The sequence below is a fragment of the Bombina bombina genome, chromosome 4 (genome assembly GCF_027579735.1).
Source record: "Bombina bombina isolate aBomBom1 chromosome 4, aBomBom1.pri, whole genome shotgun sequence".
NCBI classification, from domain to species: domain Eukaryota; kingdom Metazoa; phylum Chordata; class Amphibia; order Anura; family Bombinatoridae; genus Bombina; species Bombina bombina.
In genome coordinates this window covers 940919221-940943396 of record NC_069502.1, presented here as the reverse complement: position 1 = coordinate 940943396, position 24176 = coordinate 940919221, and the positions used below count along the sequence as shown (strand labels likewise).

The 24176-nt window shown below is 36.3% G+C and overlaps 2 protein-coding genes across 2 annotated transcripts in view; one reads left to right on the top strand and one right to left on the bottom strand.

Moving 5' to 3' along the window:
• Positions 1-6372, bottom strand: part of DHX57 (DExH-box helicase 57) — a 170851-nt gene extending 164479 nt beyond the window's left edge. The window contains exons 1-3 of the mRNA XM_053711925.1: positions 6334-6372; positions 1858-2105; positions 562-714 (exon numbers count right to left, since the gene is read on the bottom strand). Of these exons, the coding sequence (XP_053567900.1) occupies positions 562-714; positions 1858-2099 (395 nt within the window). The 5' untranslated portion in view covers positions 2100-2105; positions 6334-6372. The remainder of the gene's footprint in view (positions 1-561; positions 715-1857; positions 2106-6333) is intronic.
• The window catches only part of MORN2 (MORN repeat containing 2), a 116419-nt gene continuing 98615 nt past the window's right edge, over positions 6373-24176 (top strand). The window contains exon 1 of the mRNA XM_053711927.1: positions 6373-6569. Within this exon, the coding sequence (XP_053567902.1) occupies positions 6377-6569 (193 nt within the window). The 5' untranslated portion in view covers positions 6373-6376. The remainder of the gene's footprint in view (positions 6570-24176) is intronic.

The window sequence follows — 24176 nt, the reverse complement described above, 5'->3', positions numbered from 1 at the left end:
ATTTTCAACAAAGAGAACGAAGAAAATTTGATAATAGAAGTAAATTAGAAAGTTGTTTAAAATTGCATGCTCTGTCTAAATCATGAAAGAAACATTTTGGGGTTCATATCCCTTTAACCACCTGCATCCCAGATAGCCTCTTAAAAAATGTTGGGAGATACGGAACAAGGAGAGAGAAGACAAAAAACAAACAAATATAAAGGTTCCACAAGTTCATAACTGATATCACTTAAACAGATGCATTTCACTTTAACATTTTACAAAACAACATATGTTTATTTTAGTGAAATAATAAATGTGCAAAACTGGACTCTAGCCATGCAAAATACTTTATACTACTTTATAGGCATGGGCAAAAATGTGCTATTTGTTATAGAAATAAGTGGCGAATATGGCAGCAAGCTGCACAGATATTTGTTAAGATTAAGAAATCTGGTGCCGAAAATAGCCAAATGCTGCAGCCCGCAGCCATATTCAGCAGTCGTTTCTATAACAAATTACAAATTCTGAATTATTTGCCATGCCTACTAATTTACATAAGAAGTAGTAATCAGCACTAACTCAATGACGTCATCTGGCTCATGTCCCTGGAGATCACGCAAAAGAGCTTTAACTCGTTCCTGGTTTTCAGAAGTCATATGCAGGGTCTGCAGGGGTACACTTGTCGCAGGAGCACCTCGAGATCGATATGGCCTTCTGATAGGCTGGCTGCTCCTACAATATAGGTGTTAAAAGAGACAATAAACAGTATATAAATAATAGACAGAACGACATATTCAACTCAAGGAGTAGCCTGAGAATAACGAGATGCATTATTGATTACAATTATATTAGTTGTTTAAATATTGAAAAACATAAGTAAAAGTTTTAGTGTTCATAAAGCAATTGGAGCTGCCATGTTGCAACCTAGGTTTCCTTCTCTGCTGTGGCCAATTAGGGACAGCTGTAAACTGAGTGCGCAACCAATGACTTTGTGAAATAAAACAGTGTTAAGTCTGGAGTCTGCACATCCAGTTTAAACAAGAATTAGAAAGTCCACAGTTTTCAGAGTGAAATTATAGGAAAAGAGAACAAAATAAATAATGAAAGTATATTAACCATTTGTGTTATGACTGCATACGTGGTATGTGAATAGTTTCAGTGAGACCCCCATAGTTTGTGGCATGAAATATAAAGAAATGGGTCTAGATTAATATCTTGGGTTCTGTACTAAAAAAAGATATATAGTTTTGATGGGTAAATATAAAAGAAAAACCATACTCAATTTCTGTTTAAAATTGAGTGATAGCAAAAATGCTAAAAATGCTCTGGTCTCTAGTAAAAGTTTTTCTCTGAAATGCCTGGTCCTTAAGGGGTTAACCCTGTCTAAACCATTAGAAATTCTAGATTGTCTCCTCCAAATAAGACAAATGGTGGGTTCCATGTGACTTTTGATAAACAATTGCAGTAAACAAGGTGTTAATGCATTCCGAATATTTTTACATTTTCCCAGTGTGTTAGTTTATTAAAATACTGAATAAAAGTCTTGAAATTACATATTTTTTACTGACTGTTTAAATATTCAAATGGATAGCCGGTTAAAAATGTTAACAGCGTAGGTTCTGGATGGCTTTTTTTTTATTTTTTTTAAATGTAACAATAAAGCTTAAAACAAAATGATTATATTGTACTGCAAGGGTTGCTGGGTGTTGTAGTCAATTTGGTATTCTACATTTTACCTTGTGTTAGTTGGCACATCAGATATGCATTGAGCAGCCTAAGGCATATATTCAGCATTACAGGCAATCCCTATATGTCCATCACCCCTAAATAGACATCTTTTCTGGATCTAGACAAGAGCCACATTATTGTACTTACCTTGGTATTGGTCTACTGGCAAAAGCAATGTCATCTCCATCATCCCAAGCTTTACTGGAACTCTTCTTGCCTAGTCCACCTCCTCCTCCTCCTCCTCCACTTTGTTCTCTGAATCTTCCTCCTCCACCTCTTCCTCCGCCACCTCTTCCTCTTCCTCCTCCACCTCTTCCACCTCTACTGCTACCTTGTCTTTTGCCCCCACCCTTGTTTGGTTTTCCTTTCCTGCGAATGGGTATATCCATCTGAACCTGTCAAGTGATACAATATTAAAATAGTCTTTAGCAATATGTTTTCATTGTGACATGTATTAGTTTCCTAAATGATATGAGTTTAACCTCTGTTAAGCCAACACCTGTTTTTGACATTTTAAACTGTTTATATTCCATGCATCGCTTCTAAAAATCAGGCAAGGCAACGTTCTTTTCACATACCAGTTTGTTTCTACATAAAACTAACAAGCCATGTCATTTTCTGCCTAGAGGATTCAATTACCATAAATATTCTAGAACCAAGGATGGCATGAATAAATGTGTAGGATCCCAGGAGAGAATATATATATATATATATATATATATATATATCCCTCAGTTTACGCCGGGGTTAGGTTCCAGAAGGAATGGTTGTAAATTGAAACCCAGTTTATAATGTAAGTCAATGGGAAGTGAGGGAGATAGGTTCCAGGCCCCTCTCAAAATTGTCATAAGTAACACCTAATACATTATTTTTAAAGCTTTGAAATGAAGACTTTAAATGCTAAACAGCATTATAAACCTAATAAAATAATCACACAACACAGAATATATAATTAAACTAAGTTAAATGAACAAAAACATTTGCTAAACAGCATTATAAACCTAATAAAATAATCACACAACACATACTTTTTCTGCAAACAGTTCTTTCTATGCATTCCAATCTGGACTGATTTATAGACAGGAAGATCTTGTTCCTTTGAAATCTGCTCGATAGCTCAGGTCTGGTTAAACTGATTAATTTCAGCTTGCTTGGCTTTGCTGCAACACAAGCAGACAGCTCCACCTACTGGCTATTTTAATAAATGCACTGCTTCTCAATGCTTTTCAATAGCAGTCTCATGACTGGAAAAAAAGGTTGTTATTCTGAAACGGTGTAAATTGAACCGTTGTAAAACGAGGGTCACTTGTGTGTGTATATATATATATATATATATATATATATATATATATATATATATATATATATATATATATATATATATATATATATATATATATATATATATATATATATATATATATATATATATATATATATATATATATATATATATATATATATATATACACACACACACACACAACCCATTAGAAACGGAAATCAGATTCATGAATTTTAAAGCACATCCAAATAATAAACATAATGAATTCTTGTATAATGATTTCTAGATATCAGAGACAAAGGAGACATCAAAGTTATATAAAATAAAAAATTCTAATATATTTCTATAATGCATAAGAAAGAACACTATTAGAAAAAAAAAACATACATTTATTCTATGAAGTTTATTTTGATGCTGAATCTAACAGGTCTGTCCATGTACAACTGGACCTTTAGGACCAATTGCTCACTGGCTTATACTCAGATCTGCTACTACTCTATTGGTGGAAAGTGACAGGCCTCGTAAGCAAAAAAACAGCAATTTCTACACACAAAAAATCTGTAATACATTAAAATGCTGTTTCTTAGATACAAAAAAAGAATTATGTATCATCCCTTTGATAATTGCACTGCAAAATATCTGAATATTTTTTTTTAAAGGTTTAAAACTGTAATTCTGTTTAAAGAACTCAAGGCATACACCCCTTGGAAACATATTAAGCAGCTTTATCTTATCTCCTCTGGCTAGTTAGATACTAGTGCAGGGGTGTATTAAGGCATAGGCCAACAAGGCCGGTGCCTAAAGCAGCAGATTTTTAAGGGGCAGCAGAATTTTGAACTCAGGGCCGGGTGGCAAAATCAACCAATTACTAATGACTTAAATGGTTGGCCCAGCTATTGCTATCCTATGGGATTGTATGTGGGCCTATCATAACTACTGTTGTATTTTTTTAAGTACTTTTAAAGGCCAGTTTGTAAATTCATTACATATTTATCCAAGCAGATATTTTGCTTAAATAACTGTCAATCACCAAAGAAGATGTTTAAGGTTAAACTACCTACTGACAAACTATCATACAGTGAAGGATATGTTTTCTGATATAAACACTTTAATCATCTGACTTGCAAAATAATGTATATATATATATATATATATATATATATATATCTATATGTCTATATATATATATATATATATATATGTCTATATATATATATATATATATATATATATATATATATATATATATATATATATATATATGTGTGTGTGTGTGTGTGTGTGTGTGACCAGAATGAATGCAAGCCCTGGTGAACATCTACTTAAAAAGACATTATTTTTTTTTATTTTTTACACCCTGCCCCAAAAATATTATGTCTAAAAAAAGGCCTTAAACCTGGGGTGGGGTGGGGTGGGGGCAGCAGAATTTTGAGTGCCTAGGGCAGCACAAAACCTAAATATGCCCCTGTACTAGTGTAAATAATCTCCTTTGATCTAAGCAACCACTGTGCAGATTGTAGCAAGGGCACAGAAACAGCATCATAAATAAGTATTAATATGTATTCAGCCTCTCTGGGATAAGAAAAAAAGTAAATGACAGGAAACAGGCTAAATAAACATTAGGTGTACATTACATTAAATGCAGAATTGAATTCCATGTAAAATGTTTAAATATTCACTGTGAATTTACATTCATTATTTAAATTGCTTGATTTTTCTTTAACTCATAAATTTGTAAGTTTTTCAGAATCCTGGAACTCTTACATACTGCACAGTGATTGCTTAATATGTGCAGAAAAAAATCATATATATTCCTAATTAACCACTGCAAGGGATAAAAGATAAGCAATGTTCTCCACAGGACCTATTTAATGGGCACACCACTTTGCTGATTTTACTGACCACCTGGCTAAAATTTTAAGCTAAAATTAACTAATATTTTTTGTTAATGTTTGTTGCATAAATTATCATTAAATCAATATATGTTAAATTATGTTATTAGTTTGTGCATTGGATAGCTTAAAGGGACATGAAACCCACATATTTTCTTTCATGATTCAGATAGAGAATAACATTTTAAAAAATATTTCAAATGTACTTCTATTATCAAATTTACATTGTTCTCATACTAATCTTTGTTGAAGAGATATATAGATAGGAAGTGTGCACATGTCTGGAGCCCTACATGACGGAACAAGTGCTGTCATCTAGTGCTCTTGTTAATGTAAAATCATTGTTGCAAAACACCTTAAAATACTTATAACCCTAAAAAGAAATTTAGATAATGGGCCCTAAGACTCTGATTGACTCCAAATAAGGCAAATGGTGGGTGGACTTTGGCAATTGATAAATAATTGCAGTAAAAATTAGTTTTCTTTTAAAAATATTTAGACTTGGCCAATATGTTGTCCTACAGCATCACAACAAAACTGTCTTGTGATTACAATGTGTTTACTGTCCCTTTAATACAATATTTCACGTTAACAAATGGTATGGGTGTTTATTTTAGGACTGTGAACAATATTGCAGTATATTTTGAAGTGTAAAAGCCATGTTCTCCCTGTAGTCTTTCACCAGGCAGCTGCTTTACTAGAGCTCTGCAAATACATTGTCAAAAACACTAATGCATTGTTGCAAAACTCCAGAATGTGCCGTTTAGAAACATTAGTTTACAATGTATCATTTATTGTTTGCAACATTCAACAAAGCTCCAGTGAAGTTGTCTCCTGTAGAAAAGGCTATGGCAAGAACAAGTTTTTTTTACACTTCAAACTATCGCTCTAAGGGGAAACAATGCAATACAAATGTTCAATTGTGATCTGAACCCTATAACCCTTTTTTTTAAATAAAATAATTGATTACTGTACTGACAAAAAAACCTCAGGTCTTAACACACGTTAGATAGATCTGTATTTTGATCTCTGTCTAGACAAACAGCTATATTGACATTATGGTCTGTGTAGAGTATCTTCCATTTTAGGAGAACTATGAAGATTGCCATATGCATTTTTCTAAAATCTAACCAGGATGTTTAAACCAGAACAAATCAAAACCGTCTATCACAGTAACAGGTATTTAAAAAAACATCAACAATAATTATGTAACCTTTTTGTAATATTTTTATTGTAACCAGAAGCCGTTAACACACAGTCTCTGCACCTATAACTGCTGATTGCAATAACACAGGTCATATGTAATACACAAATACCATATTATGCGGCTTTTAAAGCACAGTAAGCAGTGACATGATGCCCCCAGCCCACATCTAAACAACTGCATTTAATATTTATATGACACAAAAATCCTATGGAACGCAATGCTCAGTTCAATATACTCACACCACTCTCTTTATCCAGCGCACGCTTCCTGTCCAACCACGTGATGCGGTTCCCGGCTAGTCATACTTCCATTGGCTATCTCTTCGTGACGTCCACATATTGGCACGCTTTCTGGAAGTGTGTGATTGGAGCATGTCGCCATGGTAACGTAGTGAGTTTGTCTCTACACTATTGGGAATCAAGAGAGATGGAGCTGGGGAACCAGAATCCTGAGTCCCAGAAAGAGATTGAGCTGGGTATGTCACTCATATATCTTTGTATTACGCCTTTCATGTTTTGTATTTATCTATTTTATTTTTATACCCAATTTTATGTTTCTGTAATGAGCCTCAGTAAAACATGTGTTATATGTTTTGTATTATTTAGACGAGGAAGACTGAGGTTTTTTGTTATTGTTATAGACTTTTCCACAAAAATGAACTGCTAATAGCTAGGGTACATTCAAGTTTATACTGATATATAATTAAATGTTAGTGACATTGCTGTAAAATATGTGTGACAAAGGTTAGCAGACTAGTGCCTTAGCAAAGGTTTATGGCAATAATAGGACCTTAATAAAGGGACACTCAAGTCAAAATTAAACTGTCATGATTAATATAGAGTATGCAATTTTAAACAACTTTCCAATTTACTTCCATTAACAAAATGTGCACTCTTTTTATATTTACACTTTTTGAGTAATCAGCTCATACTGAGCATGTGCAAGAATTATGTAGAAAAGTACTCCAGCCACCAGCAAGCTTTCTTGTTTAAAAGACCTTTATTCTCATCGGTTGGGTCAAAAAATTACAGGAACAACGTTTCGAGCCTGCAATAGGCCCTTAGTCATGTACATGACTAAGGGCCTATTGCATGCTCGAAACGTTGTTCCTGTAATTTTTGGACCCAACCGATGAGTATAAAGGTCTTTTAAACAAGATAGCTTGCTGGTGGCTGGAGTACATTTCTACATATGTCTATTTGGGTAACTTAGATTTGGCAAATCTTACTCCGTGCCCCATAATCAGGTGTGCTGTTCTTTTTTTACTTTTCTGATTACATGTGCAAGAATTCACAGAATATATGTATAACTGTTTACACAGCACAGTTAGCTATATATATGTGTGTATACACAGCACAGTCAGCTATATATATATATGTGTATACACAGCGCAGTCAGCTATATATATATATATATATATGTGTGTATACACAGCACAGTCAGCTATATATATATATATATATATGTGTGTGTATACACAGCACAGTCAGCTATATATATATATATATATATATATATATATGTGTATACAGCATAGTCAGCTATATATATGTGTATACACAGCACAGTCAGCAATATATATTTGTGTATACACAGCACAGTCAGCTATATATATATATATATATATATATATATATATATGGGTGTACACAGCACAGTCAGCTATATATATGGGTGTACACAGCACAGTCAGATATATATATATATATATATATATATATATATATATATATATATATATATATATATATATGTGTATACACAGCACAGTCAGCTATATATATATATATATATATGTGTATACAGCATAGTCAGCTATATATATGTGTATACACAGCACAGTCAGCAATATATATTTGTGTATACACAGCACAGTCAGCTATATATATATATATATGGGTGTACACAGCACAGTCAGCTATATATATGGGTGTAAACAGCACAGTCAGCTATATATATATGTGTATACACAGCACAGTCAGCTATATATATGTGTATACACAGCACAGTCAGCTATATATATATATGTGTATACACAGCACAGTCATCTACTGTGTATATATATATGTGTATACACAGCACAGTCAGCTATATATATATGTGTATACACAGCACAGTCAGCTATATATATATTTGTATACACAGCACAGTCAGCTATATATATGTGTGTACACAGCACAGTCAGCTATATATATATGTGTATACACAGCACAGTCAGCTATATATATATATGTATACACAGCACAGTCAGATATATATATATATATGTGTATACACAGCACAGTCAGATATATATATATATATATATATATATATATATATATGTATACACAGCACAGTCAGCTATATATATGTGTGTACACAGCACAGTCAGCTATATATATGTGTGTACACAGCACAGTCAGCTATATATATATGTGTATACACAGCACAGTCAGCTATATATATATTTGTATACACAGCACAGTCAGCTATATATATGTGTGTACACAGCACAGTCAGCTATATATATGTGTATACACAGCACAGTCAGCTATATATATGTGTATACACATATATATATATATATATATATGTATACACAGCACAGTCAGCTATATATATGTGTGTACACAGCACAGTCAGCTATATATATATGTGTATACACAGCACAGTCAGCTATATACACTGTGTGCAGAATTATTAGGCAAATTAGTATTTTGACCACATCATCCTCTTTATGCATGTTGTCTTACTCCAAGCTGTATAGGTTCGAAAGCCTACTACCAATTAAGCATATTAGGTGATGTGCATCTCTGTAATGAGAAGGGGTGTGGTCTAATTACATAAACACCCTATATCAGGTGTGCATAATTATTAGGCAACTTCCTTTCCTTTGGCAAAATGGGTCAAAAGAAGGACTTGACAGGCTCAGAAAAGTCAAAAATAGTGAGATATCTTGCAGAGGGATGCAGCACTCTTAAAATTGCAAAGCTTCTGAAGCGTGATCATCGAACAATCAAGCGTTTCATTCAAAATAGTCAACAGGGTCGCAAGAAGCGTGTGGAAAAACCAAGGCGCAAAATAACTGCCCATGAACTGAGAAAAGTCAAGCGTGCAGCTGCCAAGATACCACTTGCCACCAGTTTGGCCATATTTCAGAGCTGCAACATCACTGGAGTGCCCAAAAGCACAAGATGTGCAATACACAGAGACATGGCCAAGGTAAGAAAGGCTGAAAGACGACCACCACTGAACAAGACACACAAGCTGAAACGTCAAGACTGGGCCAAGAAATATCTCAAGACTGATTTTTCTAAGGTTTTATGGACTGATGAAATGAGAGTGAGTCTTGATGGGCCAGATGGATGGGCCCGTGGCTGGATTGGTAAAGGGCAGAGAGCTCCAGTCCGACTCAGACGCCAGCAAGGTGGAGGTGGAGTACTGGTTTGGGCTGGTATCATCAAAGATGAGCTTGTGGGGCCTTTTCGGGTTGAGGATGGAGTCAAGCTCAACTCCCAGTCCTACTGCCAGTTTCTGGAAGACACCTTCTTCAAGCAGTGGTACAGGAAGAAGTCTGCATCCTTCAAGAAAAACATGATTTTCATGCAGGACAATGCTCCATCACACGCGTCCAAGTACTTCACAGCGTGGCTGGCAAGAAAGGGTATTAAAATAGAAAATCTAATGACATGGCCTCCTTGTTCACCTGATCTGAACCCCATTGAGAACCTGTGGTCCATTATCAAATGTGAGATTTACAAGGAGGGAAAACAGTACACCTCTCTGAACAGTGTCTGGGAGGCTGTGGTTGCTGCTGCACGCAATGTTGATGGTGAACAGATCAAAACACTGACAGAATCCACGGATGGCAGGCTTTTGGGTGTCCTTGCAAAGAAAGGTGGCTATATTAGTCACTGATTTGTTTTTGTTTTGTTTTTGAATGTCAGAAATGTATATTTGTGAATGTTGAGATGTTATATTGGTTTCATTGGTAAAAATAAATAATTGAAATGGGTATATATTTGTTTTTTGTTAAGTTGCCTAATAATTATGCACAGTAATAGTCACCTGCACACACAGATATCCCCCTAAAATAGCTATAACTAAAAACAAACTAAAAACTACTTCCAAAAATATTCAGCTTTGATATTAATGAGTTTTTTTGGGTTCATTGAGAACATGGTTGTTGTTCAATAATAAAATTAATCCTCAAAAATACAACTTGCCTAATAATTCTGCACTCCCTGTATATATGTGTATACACAGCACAGTCAGCTATATATATATTTGTATACACAGCACAGTCAGCTATATATATGTGTGTACACAGCACAGTCAGCTATATATATGTGTATACACAGCACAGTCAGCTATATATATGTGTATACACAGCACAGTCAGCTATATATATATGTGTATACACAGCACAGTCAGCTACTGTGTGTATATATATATATATATATGTGTGTATACACAGCACAGTCAGCTATATATATATGTGTATACACAGCACAGTCAGCTATATATATATATATATATGTGTACAAATAAGTTAAAGTCCAGCACCAATTCACTTCTAGGTAAGGGTGCAAGCAGCCTCTGTCTCACCTTGACAGGTATTAATATGCAAAATAGAAATGGCTGCAGCACACCAAGTTGGATTTATAACATTTTTATTACAAGCAGTGAAATACAGGCGACGTTTCGGGCTTCTGCCCTTTCTCAAGCCAAGTGATTAGTACATAATCCAACTCCACCTTTTATAGGCAGTACATGTGACAAACTACAGGTGTAGATAATTACAATTGTAATAGTGCATCTTCTTTCAACAAAAGAGAAACAAAGAATAAACAGTGATTTTGTGTCATAATCATAACTATGCATTTCTTATACAAAAAAAACCTTGTTATTCTGAACATTTATAATTCTTTAAACACCTTCTCATTGTTAAAAACCTAGTGATAATATGAGAGAAAAAAATATATATAAAGTGACCTTAACGGTCCATTATCTTATCTGTGAATTATGTGAAATATTTTCTTGTTAGTGAATTTCATTACCATCTATTAATGATATTTGAAAAACCTTTATTTTATTAAAAACAGTAATCAAACTAACAACTAAATTCTAATCTTGCAAGCTATGTTATTTCTCTGATGGATGTTAACAGGGGAATGCACACACTCAAATGTTATTTACTATATGGAAACCATAAAGACAACGTTCTAAAGGAAAAACTTATAATCTTTCCAAACAACCTCTTTTTATATTATGTTATTCAGCACATTTCTTTTTCAAGTTGTTCTTTTTTCTTTATGTGAATCTTGATCTAAATCATGGAGACAAAGTTTACAATGAATTATCACAATTAACCCATTATAGGAACAAAAACAGATTATAATCTTTATTTAAACCTTTAGGGTGCATACTTTCTAGTCTATTAATCCAAATAACCTCTCTCTGTTGTAATTTTTTAACCCTATCCTGGCCCCTTCTCTGTATCGGAACATGTTCTAGGATTTGAAACCTTAACTGGTTAACATTATGGTTTTTTTCTTTAAAATGTGTAGATACAGGCAAATCTGAGATGGCCTTACGTATAGTGTATTTATGTTGTGTGAGTCTGTCTTTCATTTTTTGAGTAGTTTCCCCTACATATATTAATCCACAGGGACATTTTAGAGAATATATGACATGATCTGTTTGACAAGTAAACAAACCATTAATCCTATACTTTTTACCCGTATGTGGGTGGACCACCTCACTGCCTTTAATCACACAACTACAATGTGAACAATTATAACAGGGAAAAATACCTTTCTTTTTTGAAAATGACATCCTTGTCTTACTGCTGCCTATGTCAGTTTTAATTAAATAGTCCTTTAAATTTTTAGGTCTTTTATATGACAGCAATGGGAAAGATTGAACTTCTTTTATATCCTGATAATTATTTTTTAAAATATGACAATGTTTTTTGACTATACCAGATATCTGCTTACTATTAACATTGTATGTACTCACAAATGGAATTCTATCCATCTGTGTGTTTTTCAATGTTTTTTGTAAAAGTTGATTACGAGGAATTTGATTAACTTTTTTTAATTCATCTTCCAATATTTTTGTCGGGTAACCCCTTTGTTTAAATTTTTGTCCCATTTCAAGCAACCTTCTATTACATACATCCTCATCGCTCACTATTCGTTTGACACGAATGTATTGTGACTTCGGTAGAGATTTAATTGTGTTTTCTGGATGGCAACTTGTATACGATAGAAACGTATTTTTATCCGTTTTTTTAACAAAAAGATCAGTTTTAAACTTGTTCTCTTCTATTGATACAGTCACATCCAGAAAATCAATACACTTTCTATCATGCTGCATTGTAAATTCAATATTAGCCGGATTAGAATTAATTTGTTTGAGGAAAACATCAAGGGTATCCTCATTGCCCAACCATATCATAAAGACATCATCTATATAGCGCCACCATACGCATGCATGCTGTTTAAACAATTCATTTGGATAGATGAAATCATCTTCAAATGTACCCATGTATATGCCTGCGTATGGTGGCGCCATATTAGCACCCATAGCGGTGCCTCTCTTTTGCCTGTAGTACATGTCACCAAACAGAAAATAATTATTGTTCAATACAAATGCCAATAAATCAATTATAAAATTAATTTGTGAATCTGTATATATTTGTTCCTTAACCAAGTATTGTTTCACTGATTGTACACCCCCTACGTGGGGAATACTGGTGTATAGATTTTTAACATCTAAGGTAACTAGGATCGAATTTTGTTGACCATTTAATTTAATCTCATTAAGCCTATTGAGGAATTCAGTAGAATCCTCCAAATACGATGATAATTTGGACACTATTGGTTTGAGTATTTTATCAAGAAAAGTGGCTATATTTGATAAAACTGAATCTACACTTGCCACAATGGGGCGTCCCAGTGGATTGATGAGGGACTTGTGAATTTTAGGAAGTATATATATCAGGGGAGTGATACATTCTTTCTTTAGCAAATATTGACTTAATTTCTGGTCAATAATACCTTTATCAAGGGCATTTTGGACAATAACTTTCAATTCATTTTGTATAGTTTTTAATGGATTATTATCCAGCTTTTCATATACCTCTGTGTCCCTTAATTGATTGTTTATTTCTTCTATGTATTTTATTTTATCCATGATTATAATTGCCCCGCCCTTATCCGCTTTTTTAATAATTATATCAGGGTTATTTATAATTTTATTAAGGGATTGTTTCTCTTCAACTGTTAAATTGTACTTAATTTGTATCCCCTTATGTAACCTGATATCATGTTTAAGTCTTTCTATATCCTTACTTACCAATGTGATATACGTTTCTATAGGATGGTAATTTGTAGGCGGAATAAAGCTAGACTTAGCAATTAAATCAAAATCTGAAAATTTTAAACAATCATCATTAACAGTATTTATATTTACAACATTATACGGCATTTTAGAAAAGTGAGCTTTAAGACGCAATTGTCTAAAGAATCTATATAGCTCAATGTCCAAGTCCATACAATTAATGGTATTACTAGGGCAAAAGCCCAAACCCCTATTAAGTAAGTTCAATTCCCCTTCGGTGAACGGTACCTGTGATATGTTAATCACTAGATCATTTACCGTTTCACCCGACGTCCTCTCGGTGGCCGACTTGCGTTGCCTCTGATATTTTCGGCCGCCCCTCCGCCTCCGTCTTGGCCCGGTACCTGTTGGGAAAAAGAAGAAGGAGAGGGAGACTGGAACTGGAAGATAGTCCCCACTGAGTTGCTTCGTGATGAGTCGCTAGCCTCAGATCGTGTATGGCGTTCTCTTCCTCGACGACTCTGGCGTCTGACGTCACCTCTGGGCATTCGCGTCTCGCGGGACTCCCATCTGTACACGTGACCATACAGGTAATCGTCCGCATCTCTGGAAAATTTGATTATTTTCTTTTCTTCATTGCTTTTTCGAAATTCATCCAATTTTGTATCCAAGTCAGCTTTTAAGGTATTGAAATCAGTGATGGATAATTTTTCTTGTTAACTGACCTCCAATGCTTGTATCTTTTGTTGGTTCGTTTGTATCTCTTTTTGTATACGTTGTATCGTCAGGATCATAAGATCAAAGGAACACTTGTTAAGGATCTTTTCAAAGGTTGAACAGTATTCTTTGTCTTCCATAAAAAGTGTCGGTCTTAATGACACTCTCAGGCCTCTCGGGATTCGGCGCAACTTGTAATATTCAGCAAGAGTAGAGGAATGTAATTCCCAATTCACCTCTTTCTTTTTTTCACGTTCCCACTGTTTAGAACATAGGTCTGTGTCGGGAATAGCCAGAAAGTCCCGTGGGCCTCTTACAAGAGTGGCAATAGCGGCAGCCTCCACATCAGAGAACGTAAACACATCTTGTTGAATCTCCATAGCTTGTATTTAGAATAATTTTGATCAGAATTGTGCTATTGACTGGTGAATTAATTACACAAATAAGTTAAAGTCCAGCACCAATTCACTTCTAGGTAAGGGTGCAAGCAGCCTCTGTCTCACCTTGACAGGTATTAATATGCAAAATAGAAATGGCTGCAGCACACCAAGTTGGATTTATAACATTTTTATTACAAGCAGTGAAATACAGGCGACGTTTCGGGCTTCTGCCCTTTCTCAAGCCAAGTGATTAGTACATAATCCAACTCCACCTTTTATAGGCAGTACATGTGACAAACTACAGGTGTAGATAATTACAATTGTAATAGTGCATCTTCTTTCAACAAAAGAGAAACAAAGAATAAACAGTGATTTTGTGTCATAATCATAACTATGCATTTCTTATACAAAAAAACATTTCTACATTTCTATTTTGCATATATATATATATGTGTATACACAGCACAGTCAGCTATATATATATATATATATATATATATATATATATGTGTGTATACAGCACAGTCAGCTATATATATATGTGTGTGTACACAGCACAGTCAGCTATATATATATATATATATGTGTATACACAGCACAGTCAGCTATATATATATATGTGTGTATACACAGCACAGTCAGCTATATATATATATATGTGTGTATACACAGCACAGTCAGCTATATATATGTGTGTATACACAGCACAGTCATCTATATATATATATATATATATATATATATATATGTGTATACAGCACAGTCAGCTATATATATATATATATGTGTATACAGCACAGTCAGCTATATATATATATATATGTGTATACAGCACAGTCAGCTATATATATATATGTGTGTGTGGAAGTGTCATAGCCTGAGTATAGTATTAGAGATAGCAAATAACAATATCTACAACTGGAATGTGTACAGTGAATAATTGAAGAAACCCAATATGTGCAAAAGACAATTCAAATGGGGTTTAAAGCGTAAACTAAATTTGATATGTTAAGAACAAAACACTGATTATATATGAGATAAGGGAAAAGGACAAAAGTACTAAAAATGCTAGAAAGTAGTATGCTATAAATGTCAACAAATTATGTAATACAAAATTTGCGTCAGTATCTAATAAATATGTGAATGGGTCATACAGGAAAATAAACATAAAAAGAATCAGGACTGCTGTTGTGAACATATGCAGAGTATACAATATAGACTATAGAATATAAAATGTATATTCACAAAACAAAAGATAAAGTTCAAAAAGCTCACTGTATTGTGAACTGAACATATCATCTGTATCTAACCTGATATAGTGTGATGTGAAAAATAGTAAAATGTAAATTTACGAGCAAAAGGCTACCTAGGGGGGAAACGGTTGAACCCAGGAGAGATAATAAAGAACTGGAATTATTCCCAGTAATTAATTAAATCATACCTGGAGTTGAGTCCTTTAGGTATTCTGGTGTCAAGTTTAAACATCCAGAATGCCTCTCGTTTGGCCAGTAATTTGCTGAGGTTTCCACGTCTGCTAGGCAGGACAACTTTTTCAATGATACACCATCTCAATGAACTAAGGTTATTGCCATGTTTACCATAGAAATGGAGTACCAATGGTGTAGTGGCTTTTCCTATGTTGAAAGATGACAAATGTTCTCTAAGTCTTGAGTTCATGTCCCTAGAGGTGAGTCCTACATATTGCAGATGACATTGGGTGCAAGAAATGAGATATATGACGTTGCTAGCTGTACAGTTGAGACAAGTTTTGATGTCAAAAGTTTGGCCGGTTGTATAAGACGTAAAATTATTAGTGACCTGAACAAAGTCACAGGGTTTACAACGTCTGCTGCCGCACTTATACATCCCACAATGTCTCAACCAAGAGCTTTGGTTAGTCTCAATCTTTTTAAGTTCTGTGGGTGCTAGGATACCCCCTAGTGTATTGCTTTTTCTATAGGAACATTTGAGCCCTTTCTCAACTGTGGTCACTAGTTTGTCGTCTGCAGCAAGTAAGGCGAAGTGTTTTTTTGACTATGCTGCATACTTTGTTGTACTCTGTACTGAATTGTGTGACGAAGTACACTCCTTGAGAAGATTTTGACCTGTCACACCTTGGTTTATCTTGTAAGAGTGTCTTCCTATCTATATGTTGAAGGGACCTTTTGGCCCTTGTAACATCGTGTGAAGGGTACCCTCTTTCTCGAAGTCTTTCTGACAGAGAATCAGCTTCCTTGTCATAGGTGGCTCTGTCAGAACAGTTTCTCTTTAGTCTGGTAAATTGTCCTTTGGCAACAGCGAATCTCATTTGTATGGGATGACTGCTGTTGCCATGCAACAGGGTATTCCCAGATATGGGTTTACGATAGACACTCATGGAAACTCCACTATCCTGGACACCTGTGAGAGTGAGATCCAAATAGTTAATATGCGTGTTATGTAACTCATAGGTGAATTTTAAATTCAAATCAAAAATTCTAAAAAAAGTGGCACATCTGACTGACTGCCTGACCATATCAAGAGGAGGTCATCAATGTACCTCCTGTAGAATTTGATGTCCTGTTTGAAGGGATTCCCATCTCCAAAGATGTGGCACAGCTCCCACCAACCTAGGTATAGGTTGGCGTACGAGGGAGCAAACTTGGCTCCCATGGCTGTGCCACATCTCTGGAGATAGAACTCTCCCTCAAACCTGAAGAAATTATGTGTCAGAAGGAACTCAATTACTGTAATGACGTAATTCTGAAACTCTGGGGAAAAATCGCTGTGATTTTGGAGGAAGGAGGAAACTGCTTGCAGGCCCTGCGTATGGGATATAGATGAATAAAGGGCTACTGCATCTATGGTTAACCATGCGTATTCGTCCTTCCATTCAAACGTCTCCAGAATATTGATTATATGCTTAGTGTCACGAACATATGACACTAGGGATAATACCATAGGTTGTAAAATCGAGTCGACCCACTGCGAGAGGTGCTCCAAAAGGGAGTCGATCCCACTCACAATGGGTCTACCTTGTACTTGTGTTATACTTTTGTGTACTTTTGGAAAATGATGGAAACAGGGAGTCCTGGGAAATTGTACATCTAGATATTTGACAGTCTTGTCATCCAGGAAACCCTGTTCCCTACCATCGTCCAAAATGTCTTTCAGTTGAGATTTAAAGATGTTAGTAGGATCCCTGTGGAGTTTTTCATAGTCATCTGTATTGTGAAGTTGACGTTTAGCCTCAGCAATATAATCACTCCTGTTCATTACGACTACCGCCCCGCCTTTATCGGCGGGGCGTATCACTATCTGATTGTTACCCCTAAGTTGAGCTAGGGCATTCTTCTGTTTAAGTGTAAGATTTTGTTTAACTTTTTTAGTTTCTTTTTGAAGCTTAATTAGGTCCATCTCAACTCTGTGTTGGTATGTTTCTAAAATTTGGCCTCTACTCATAATAGGATAGAAATTGTATTTTTCCATGAGTGTGGTACCTCTGTTGGTGAAATCTGTATCTGTGCTAGACTCAGTAGCTAGGGATTGAAGGGCAACTACGTCACACATTTCTGCAAAGTCACTGATGTTGTTAGTCATGGAGGGTATAGATGTAGCTCGCTCATCTGACATGGTATGTGTGCTGTAAAAATGTTTTTTCAGGGTCAGGTTTCTAATGAGACGATTAACATCTATAAGTGTTTGAAAAAGATTAAAATTGCTCGTGGGTGAGAAACCTAAGCCTAAAGCTAAAACTGAATGTTGTTGTGATGTCAAATTCACAGATGAAAGATTAATGACATTTGTGATCATTTGTATTTGCTCAGTGGTTTGTTCCCCCTGCGTGGATATCTGGCTTGACCGACTTTGGTCGATCCTCCATTGTGTGTTTGATCCAGGGCCTGTGGAAAAACCTGTTCCAGATCATTGGAGGCTAGACTAGTACTTGGTGTAGCCACAATAGGGGGGACAGTAGGCATATTTGTTGTGGTATATTGATTATTAGTGTATTCTTGTGAATGTTGCTCTTTATGTCTCACTATGGGTACATTTTCAGGAGCTGGGGCATATGTATGTTTATTCTTGAGTATGCCTGTAGGGATAGAGGGCATGTTCTGAGCAATAGGAGCAGCACTAGTCGTGGAAGGGGCAGCAGCAGACGTAGAGAGTTTATTACCCTCATCTGAGGAGCCATCATTATCGCTACTGGAAAAAGAGACATTTCTGGAATTAGATCTATGTCTTCTACGTCCTCTGCTGCCCCTCCGTGTGCCTGAGGGGAATTGATTTCGTCTATACTCTCCCCTTTGCTTACGATTCCAAATGTATACAGAGTCACTCTGATAATCTGAGCGATCTCTTAAAAATTTGGAGTGCTTATTTTCCATTATTAAGCTCTTGCCTCTTGCTACCATGCCCCTGAGAATAGAGTCAAATTTAGCAAACTGAGGGTCTGAAATGCGTTTGTCCATTTCCACTTGTAAATCCATAATCTCTTTTTTGATAGTGTCCAGTTGTTTGGATTTATAACTTCTCAGCATAATCATCAGTCGGGAAGAGCATTCGGAAAGAACCTCATTCCAATCTTTTACAAATTCTTTGTCGCTAGTATCCACATCAAAGGAAGGAAATTTGTAAAGTCTCAGTCCTCTGGGTATCATACCTTCTTGCATATATTTGTCGAAGGCCCACACATCCCATTGTACCTTGCACTCTTTTAGGAGTAAGGATTCCATTAATTCAAAAAGAGAACTGAGTGAAAGAACCTCCTTGCTGTCTGAAAAGATCTGTTCATAATCAGACTGATGATTGCTCCTAGCCGTAGCAGGCATTAGTGAGAAGAAATCTCTGTTGGTATTTGCTAGACTAGTATTAGACAGTTGGTTCTCCATGTTTTAAATAGATAGAGCTCTCAAAAGTCCCAAGTATGTGAAAACTTCACCTGCTTTATCCTTAAGGTACCTCCAGTAGTACCTGAGAGAACACGATATGAGCAGAGGAAGATAGCAGTCAGGTGAGCCACACTAACGTAATATATACAGCAATAGTCGTTGCGCTATGCAACTGCCCAAAAACCCCAAACAGTAAAAATGAATATAGTCACTTTAGATGCACACTCGCATACAAGCAGGCATTAGGTAAATTTGCAGATTCGTTGGAGACAATGGGAACACTGGCATGTCATATCTATATGCCAGACTCACCTCAAACTGGTGGTTCCTCAGCTCTCAAAAAACGAACTTCTGTCGGCTGACTCGTGCTGAACGATATGTGATGAAGTCGCTGTACAGTCGATAGCTGGTTCCGAGTCTGTGTATACTGCCGAGGAGCAGCAACGTCTTGGTCGGCGTTCACCTCCGTATCCACCTCCGTGTGAGTATATCGGAGAGATTGGGAGATCCGATAATGTGCAGCAGGTAAGTCTGCAACAGCGGCAACTTCGGCAACTTGGGGGGTGGGGCAGTTGCAAAGAGGGACTGGAGGAGCTCAGGAGCGGTAGCAAACCAGTTCTTAACATATCAAATTTAGTTTACGCTTTAAACCCCATTTGAATTGTCTTTTGCACATATTGGGTTTCTTCAATTATTCACTTTACACATTCCAGTTGTAGATATTGTTATTTGCTATCTCTAATACTATACTCAGGCTATGACACTTCCAAGCGGGCGGGTTGCTTTTCTTTTAAATTTTCTTTTAACCAATGAGAATCAACCTAAGGTGTTAAGTGCACCTGTCAGGCCCAGCACCTGTATGCTATGATTAAGGCTTCACAGCCGAAACGCGTAAGCCCTGGTGCTGCGCCTGCAATCGTGTCTATTTGCTTCTCCATGATTTCGCTGTTTTAATGAAGAATCAATAAATTTGTTAAATTTTACCGGAGCATCCAGTACTCTTTTTTCTGATGTTTACTACTCCAGGCCCACTGGTTTGCTACCGCTCCTGAGCTCCTCCAGTCCCTCTTTGCAACTGCCCCACCCCCCAAGTTGCCGAAGTTGCCGCTGTTGCAGACTTACCTGCTGCACATTATCGTATCTCCCAATCCCTCCGATATACTCACACGGAGGTGGATACGGAGGTGAACGCCGACCAAGACATTGCTGCTCCTCGGCAGTATACACAGACTCGGAACCAGCTATCGACTGTACAGCGACTTCATCACACATCGTTCAGCACGAGTCAGCCGACAGAAGTTCGTTTTTTGAGAGCTGAGGAACCACCAGTTTGAGGTGAGTCTGGCATATAGATATGACATGCCAGTGTTCCCATTGTCTCCAACGAATCTGCAAATTTACCTAATGCTGATACCTGCTTGTATGCGAGTGTGCATCTAAAGTGACTATATTCATTTTTACTGTTTGGGGTTTTTGGGCAGTTGCATAGCGCAACGACTATTGCTGTATATATTACGTTAGTGTGGCTCACCTGACTGCTATCTTCCTCTGCTCATATCGTGTATACAGCACAGTCAGCTATATATATGTGTGTATACAGCACAGTCAGCTATATATATATGTATACACAGCACAGTCAGCTATATATATGTGTGTATACAGCATAGTCAGCTATATATATATATATATATATATATATATATATATATATATATATATATATGGGTGTACACAGCACAGTCAGCTATATATATGGGTGTACACAGCACAGTCAGCTATATATATATGTGTATACAGCACAGTCAGCTATATATATATGTGTGTATATATATGTGTGTATACAGCACAGTCAGCTATATATACAGTATATGTGTGTATATATATGTGTGTATACAGCACAGTCAGCTATATATACAGTATATGTGTGTATATATATATATGTGTATACAGCACAGTCAGCTATTTATATATGTGTGTATATATATGTGTGTATACAGCACAGTCAGCTATATATACAGTATATGTGTGTATATATATGTGTGTATACAGCACAGTCAGCTATATATACAGTATATGTGTGTATATATATGTGTGTATACAGCACAGTCAGCTATATATACAGTATATGTGTGTATATATATGTGTGTATACAGCACAGCCAGCTATATATACAGTATATGTGTGTATACAGCACACAAAAATATTTTAAATGTTGAAAAAATATGTATCAAATTTACTTTTTTTTTTGGGGGGGGGGGGGGCTGCTTGGATTCTTGCACCTGGGCCCTGTGGTTTCTAGTTACCACTCTGCATGATGGCTTCCTATTTGTATACTCTCCACAATATATTTATGCTTTATAAATTATAGATAATCACTAGAGGTTTCAAGTGTTATTTGATCAATTTTTTATTAGAAAATATACTACAGTTCACTTGTCAGCTTAAACACAAACTTTTTCTTTAATGATTCAGATAAAGCATTCAATTTTAACCAACTTTTGTCCTCTCTGTATCTTTTGTTGAAAAGCACGGACGTAAGCTCAGGAGTGTGCACTTCTTTGGAGCACCATATGGCTGCTATTTTACAAGAATGTTATGTTTTTGCAAGAGCACTAGATGGCAGCACTGTTTCCTGCATGTAGTGCTCCAGATGCCTACTTAGGTATCTCTTCAACAAAGAATATCATAGCAACAAAGTACATTTAATAATAGAAGAAAATTGGAAACTTTTATTAAATTGCATGCTCTGTCTGAGTCACAAAATACGTTTTTTGGGTTTCATATCCCTTTAAATACCTTAATATTTTATATCCTCCTTAATCCTGCTGCATTAGTTTGCCTAGGCCAAATAAATACATTTTTGTTAAAGTATTTTGTTACAATAAGACAAATGACAACATATTGGAATAATGTCAGCATATTAATATGGCATTGTATGTCAAACCTTTTCAATGTACCATGCCATTACATAATAAATCTAGCTTTGGTGTATATCGAGTAACAAATCTCCGTGTAGGAATTACTAAACAACACCAACACCAGACCTTTTGTTGTTTAAAAAGATAAATAATCCCTTTATTACCCATTCCCCAGTTTTTCATAACCAACACAGTTATAATGATACACGTTTTACCTCTGTAATTACCTTGTGTCGTCTAAGGCATCTATTTATCAAAGCGTCAACTTACCTGCATTCAACGGCACCAATACGCTCGCCTAAGGTCGGCTAACATCGCTGCCGCGGACCTGAATACGCTCTCCAAAATTATCGAAAAAGCTGTCAAAAAGCCGCGCACCAAGTACAGCGGACTGTTGTTAACTAACAGTCATCGATCTCGCTGCTCTTCGGCTTTTTTACAGCTTTCTTGGTACCCTGTCACTAAACACCCACACTATACTTTACCCCCTAAACCGCCGCTCCCAGACCCCGCCGCAACTCTAAAAAATGTATTAACCCCTAAACCGCCGCTTCCGGAGCCCACCGCACCTAAATACAATTATTAGCCCCTAAACCGCTGCTCCTGGACCCCGCCGCAACTAAATACAATTATTAACCCCTAAACCGCTGCTCCCGGAGCCCACCGCCACCTACATTATAGTTATTAACCCCTAATCTGCCACCCCCTACACCGCCGCAACCTACATTATATTTATTAACCCCTAATCTGCCCCCCCTACACCGCCGCCACCTACCTACATTTATTAACCCCTAATCTGCCCCCCTACACCGCCGCCACCTACCTACATTTATTAACCCCTAATCTGCCGCCCCCAACGTCGCCGCCACTATATTAAATTTATTAACCACTAAACCTAAGTCTAACTTTATTATAATAGCGGTGCGGTCCGCTCGGCAGATTAGGGGTTAATAAGTGTAGGTAGGTAGCGGCGACGTTGTGGGGGGCAGATTAGGGGTTAATAAATATAATATAGGGGTCGGCGGTGTTAGGGGCAGCAGATTAGGGGTACATAGGGATAATGTAAGTAGCGGCGGTTTACGGAGCGGCAGATTAGGGGTTAATAATAATATGCAGGGGTCAGCGATAGCGGGGGCGGCAGATTAGGGGTTAATAAGTGTAAGGTTAGGGGTGTTTAGACTCGGGGTACATGTTAGGGTGTTAGGTGCAGACGTAGGAAGTGTTTCCCCATAGAAAACAATGGGGCTGCGTTAGGAGCTGAACGCGGCTTTTTTGCAGGTGTTAGGTTTTTTTAGCTCAAACAGCCCCGTTGTTTTCTACGGGGGAATCGTGCACGAGCACGTTTTTGAGGCTGGCCGCGTCCGTAAGCAACTCTGGTATCGAGAGTTGCAGTTGCGTTAAAAATGTTCTACGCTCCTTTTTTGGAGCCTAACGCAGCCATTCTGTGGACTCTCAATACCAGAGTTATTTTAAAGGTGCGGCCAGAAAAAAGGCAGCGTTAGCTACGCGGGTCGTTACCGACAAAACTCTAAATCTAGCCGTTAGGGTTTATATTTATTTTACAGGCAACTTTGTATTTATTTTAACTAGGTAGAATAGTTATTAAATAGTTATTAACTATTTAATAACTTCCTAGTTAAAATAAATACAAATATACCTGTAAAATAAAGCCTAACCTAAGTTACAATTACACCTAACACTACACTATAATTAAATAAATTAACTAAACTCAATACAATTAAAAAAATGTATCTAAAGTACAAAAAAACAAACAAACAAACAAACACTAAATCACAGAAAATAATAAAATAATTACAAGATTTTTAAACTAATTACACCTAATCTAATCCCCCTAACAAAATAAAAA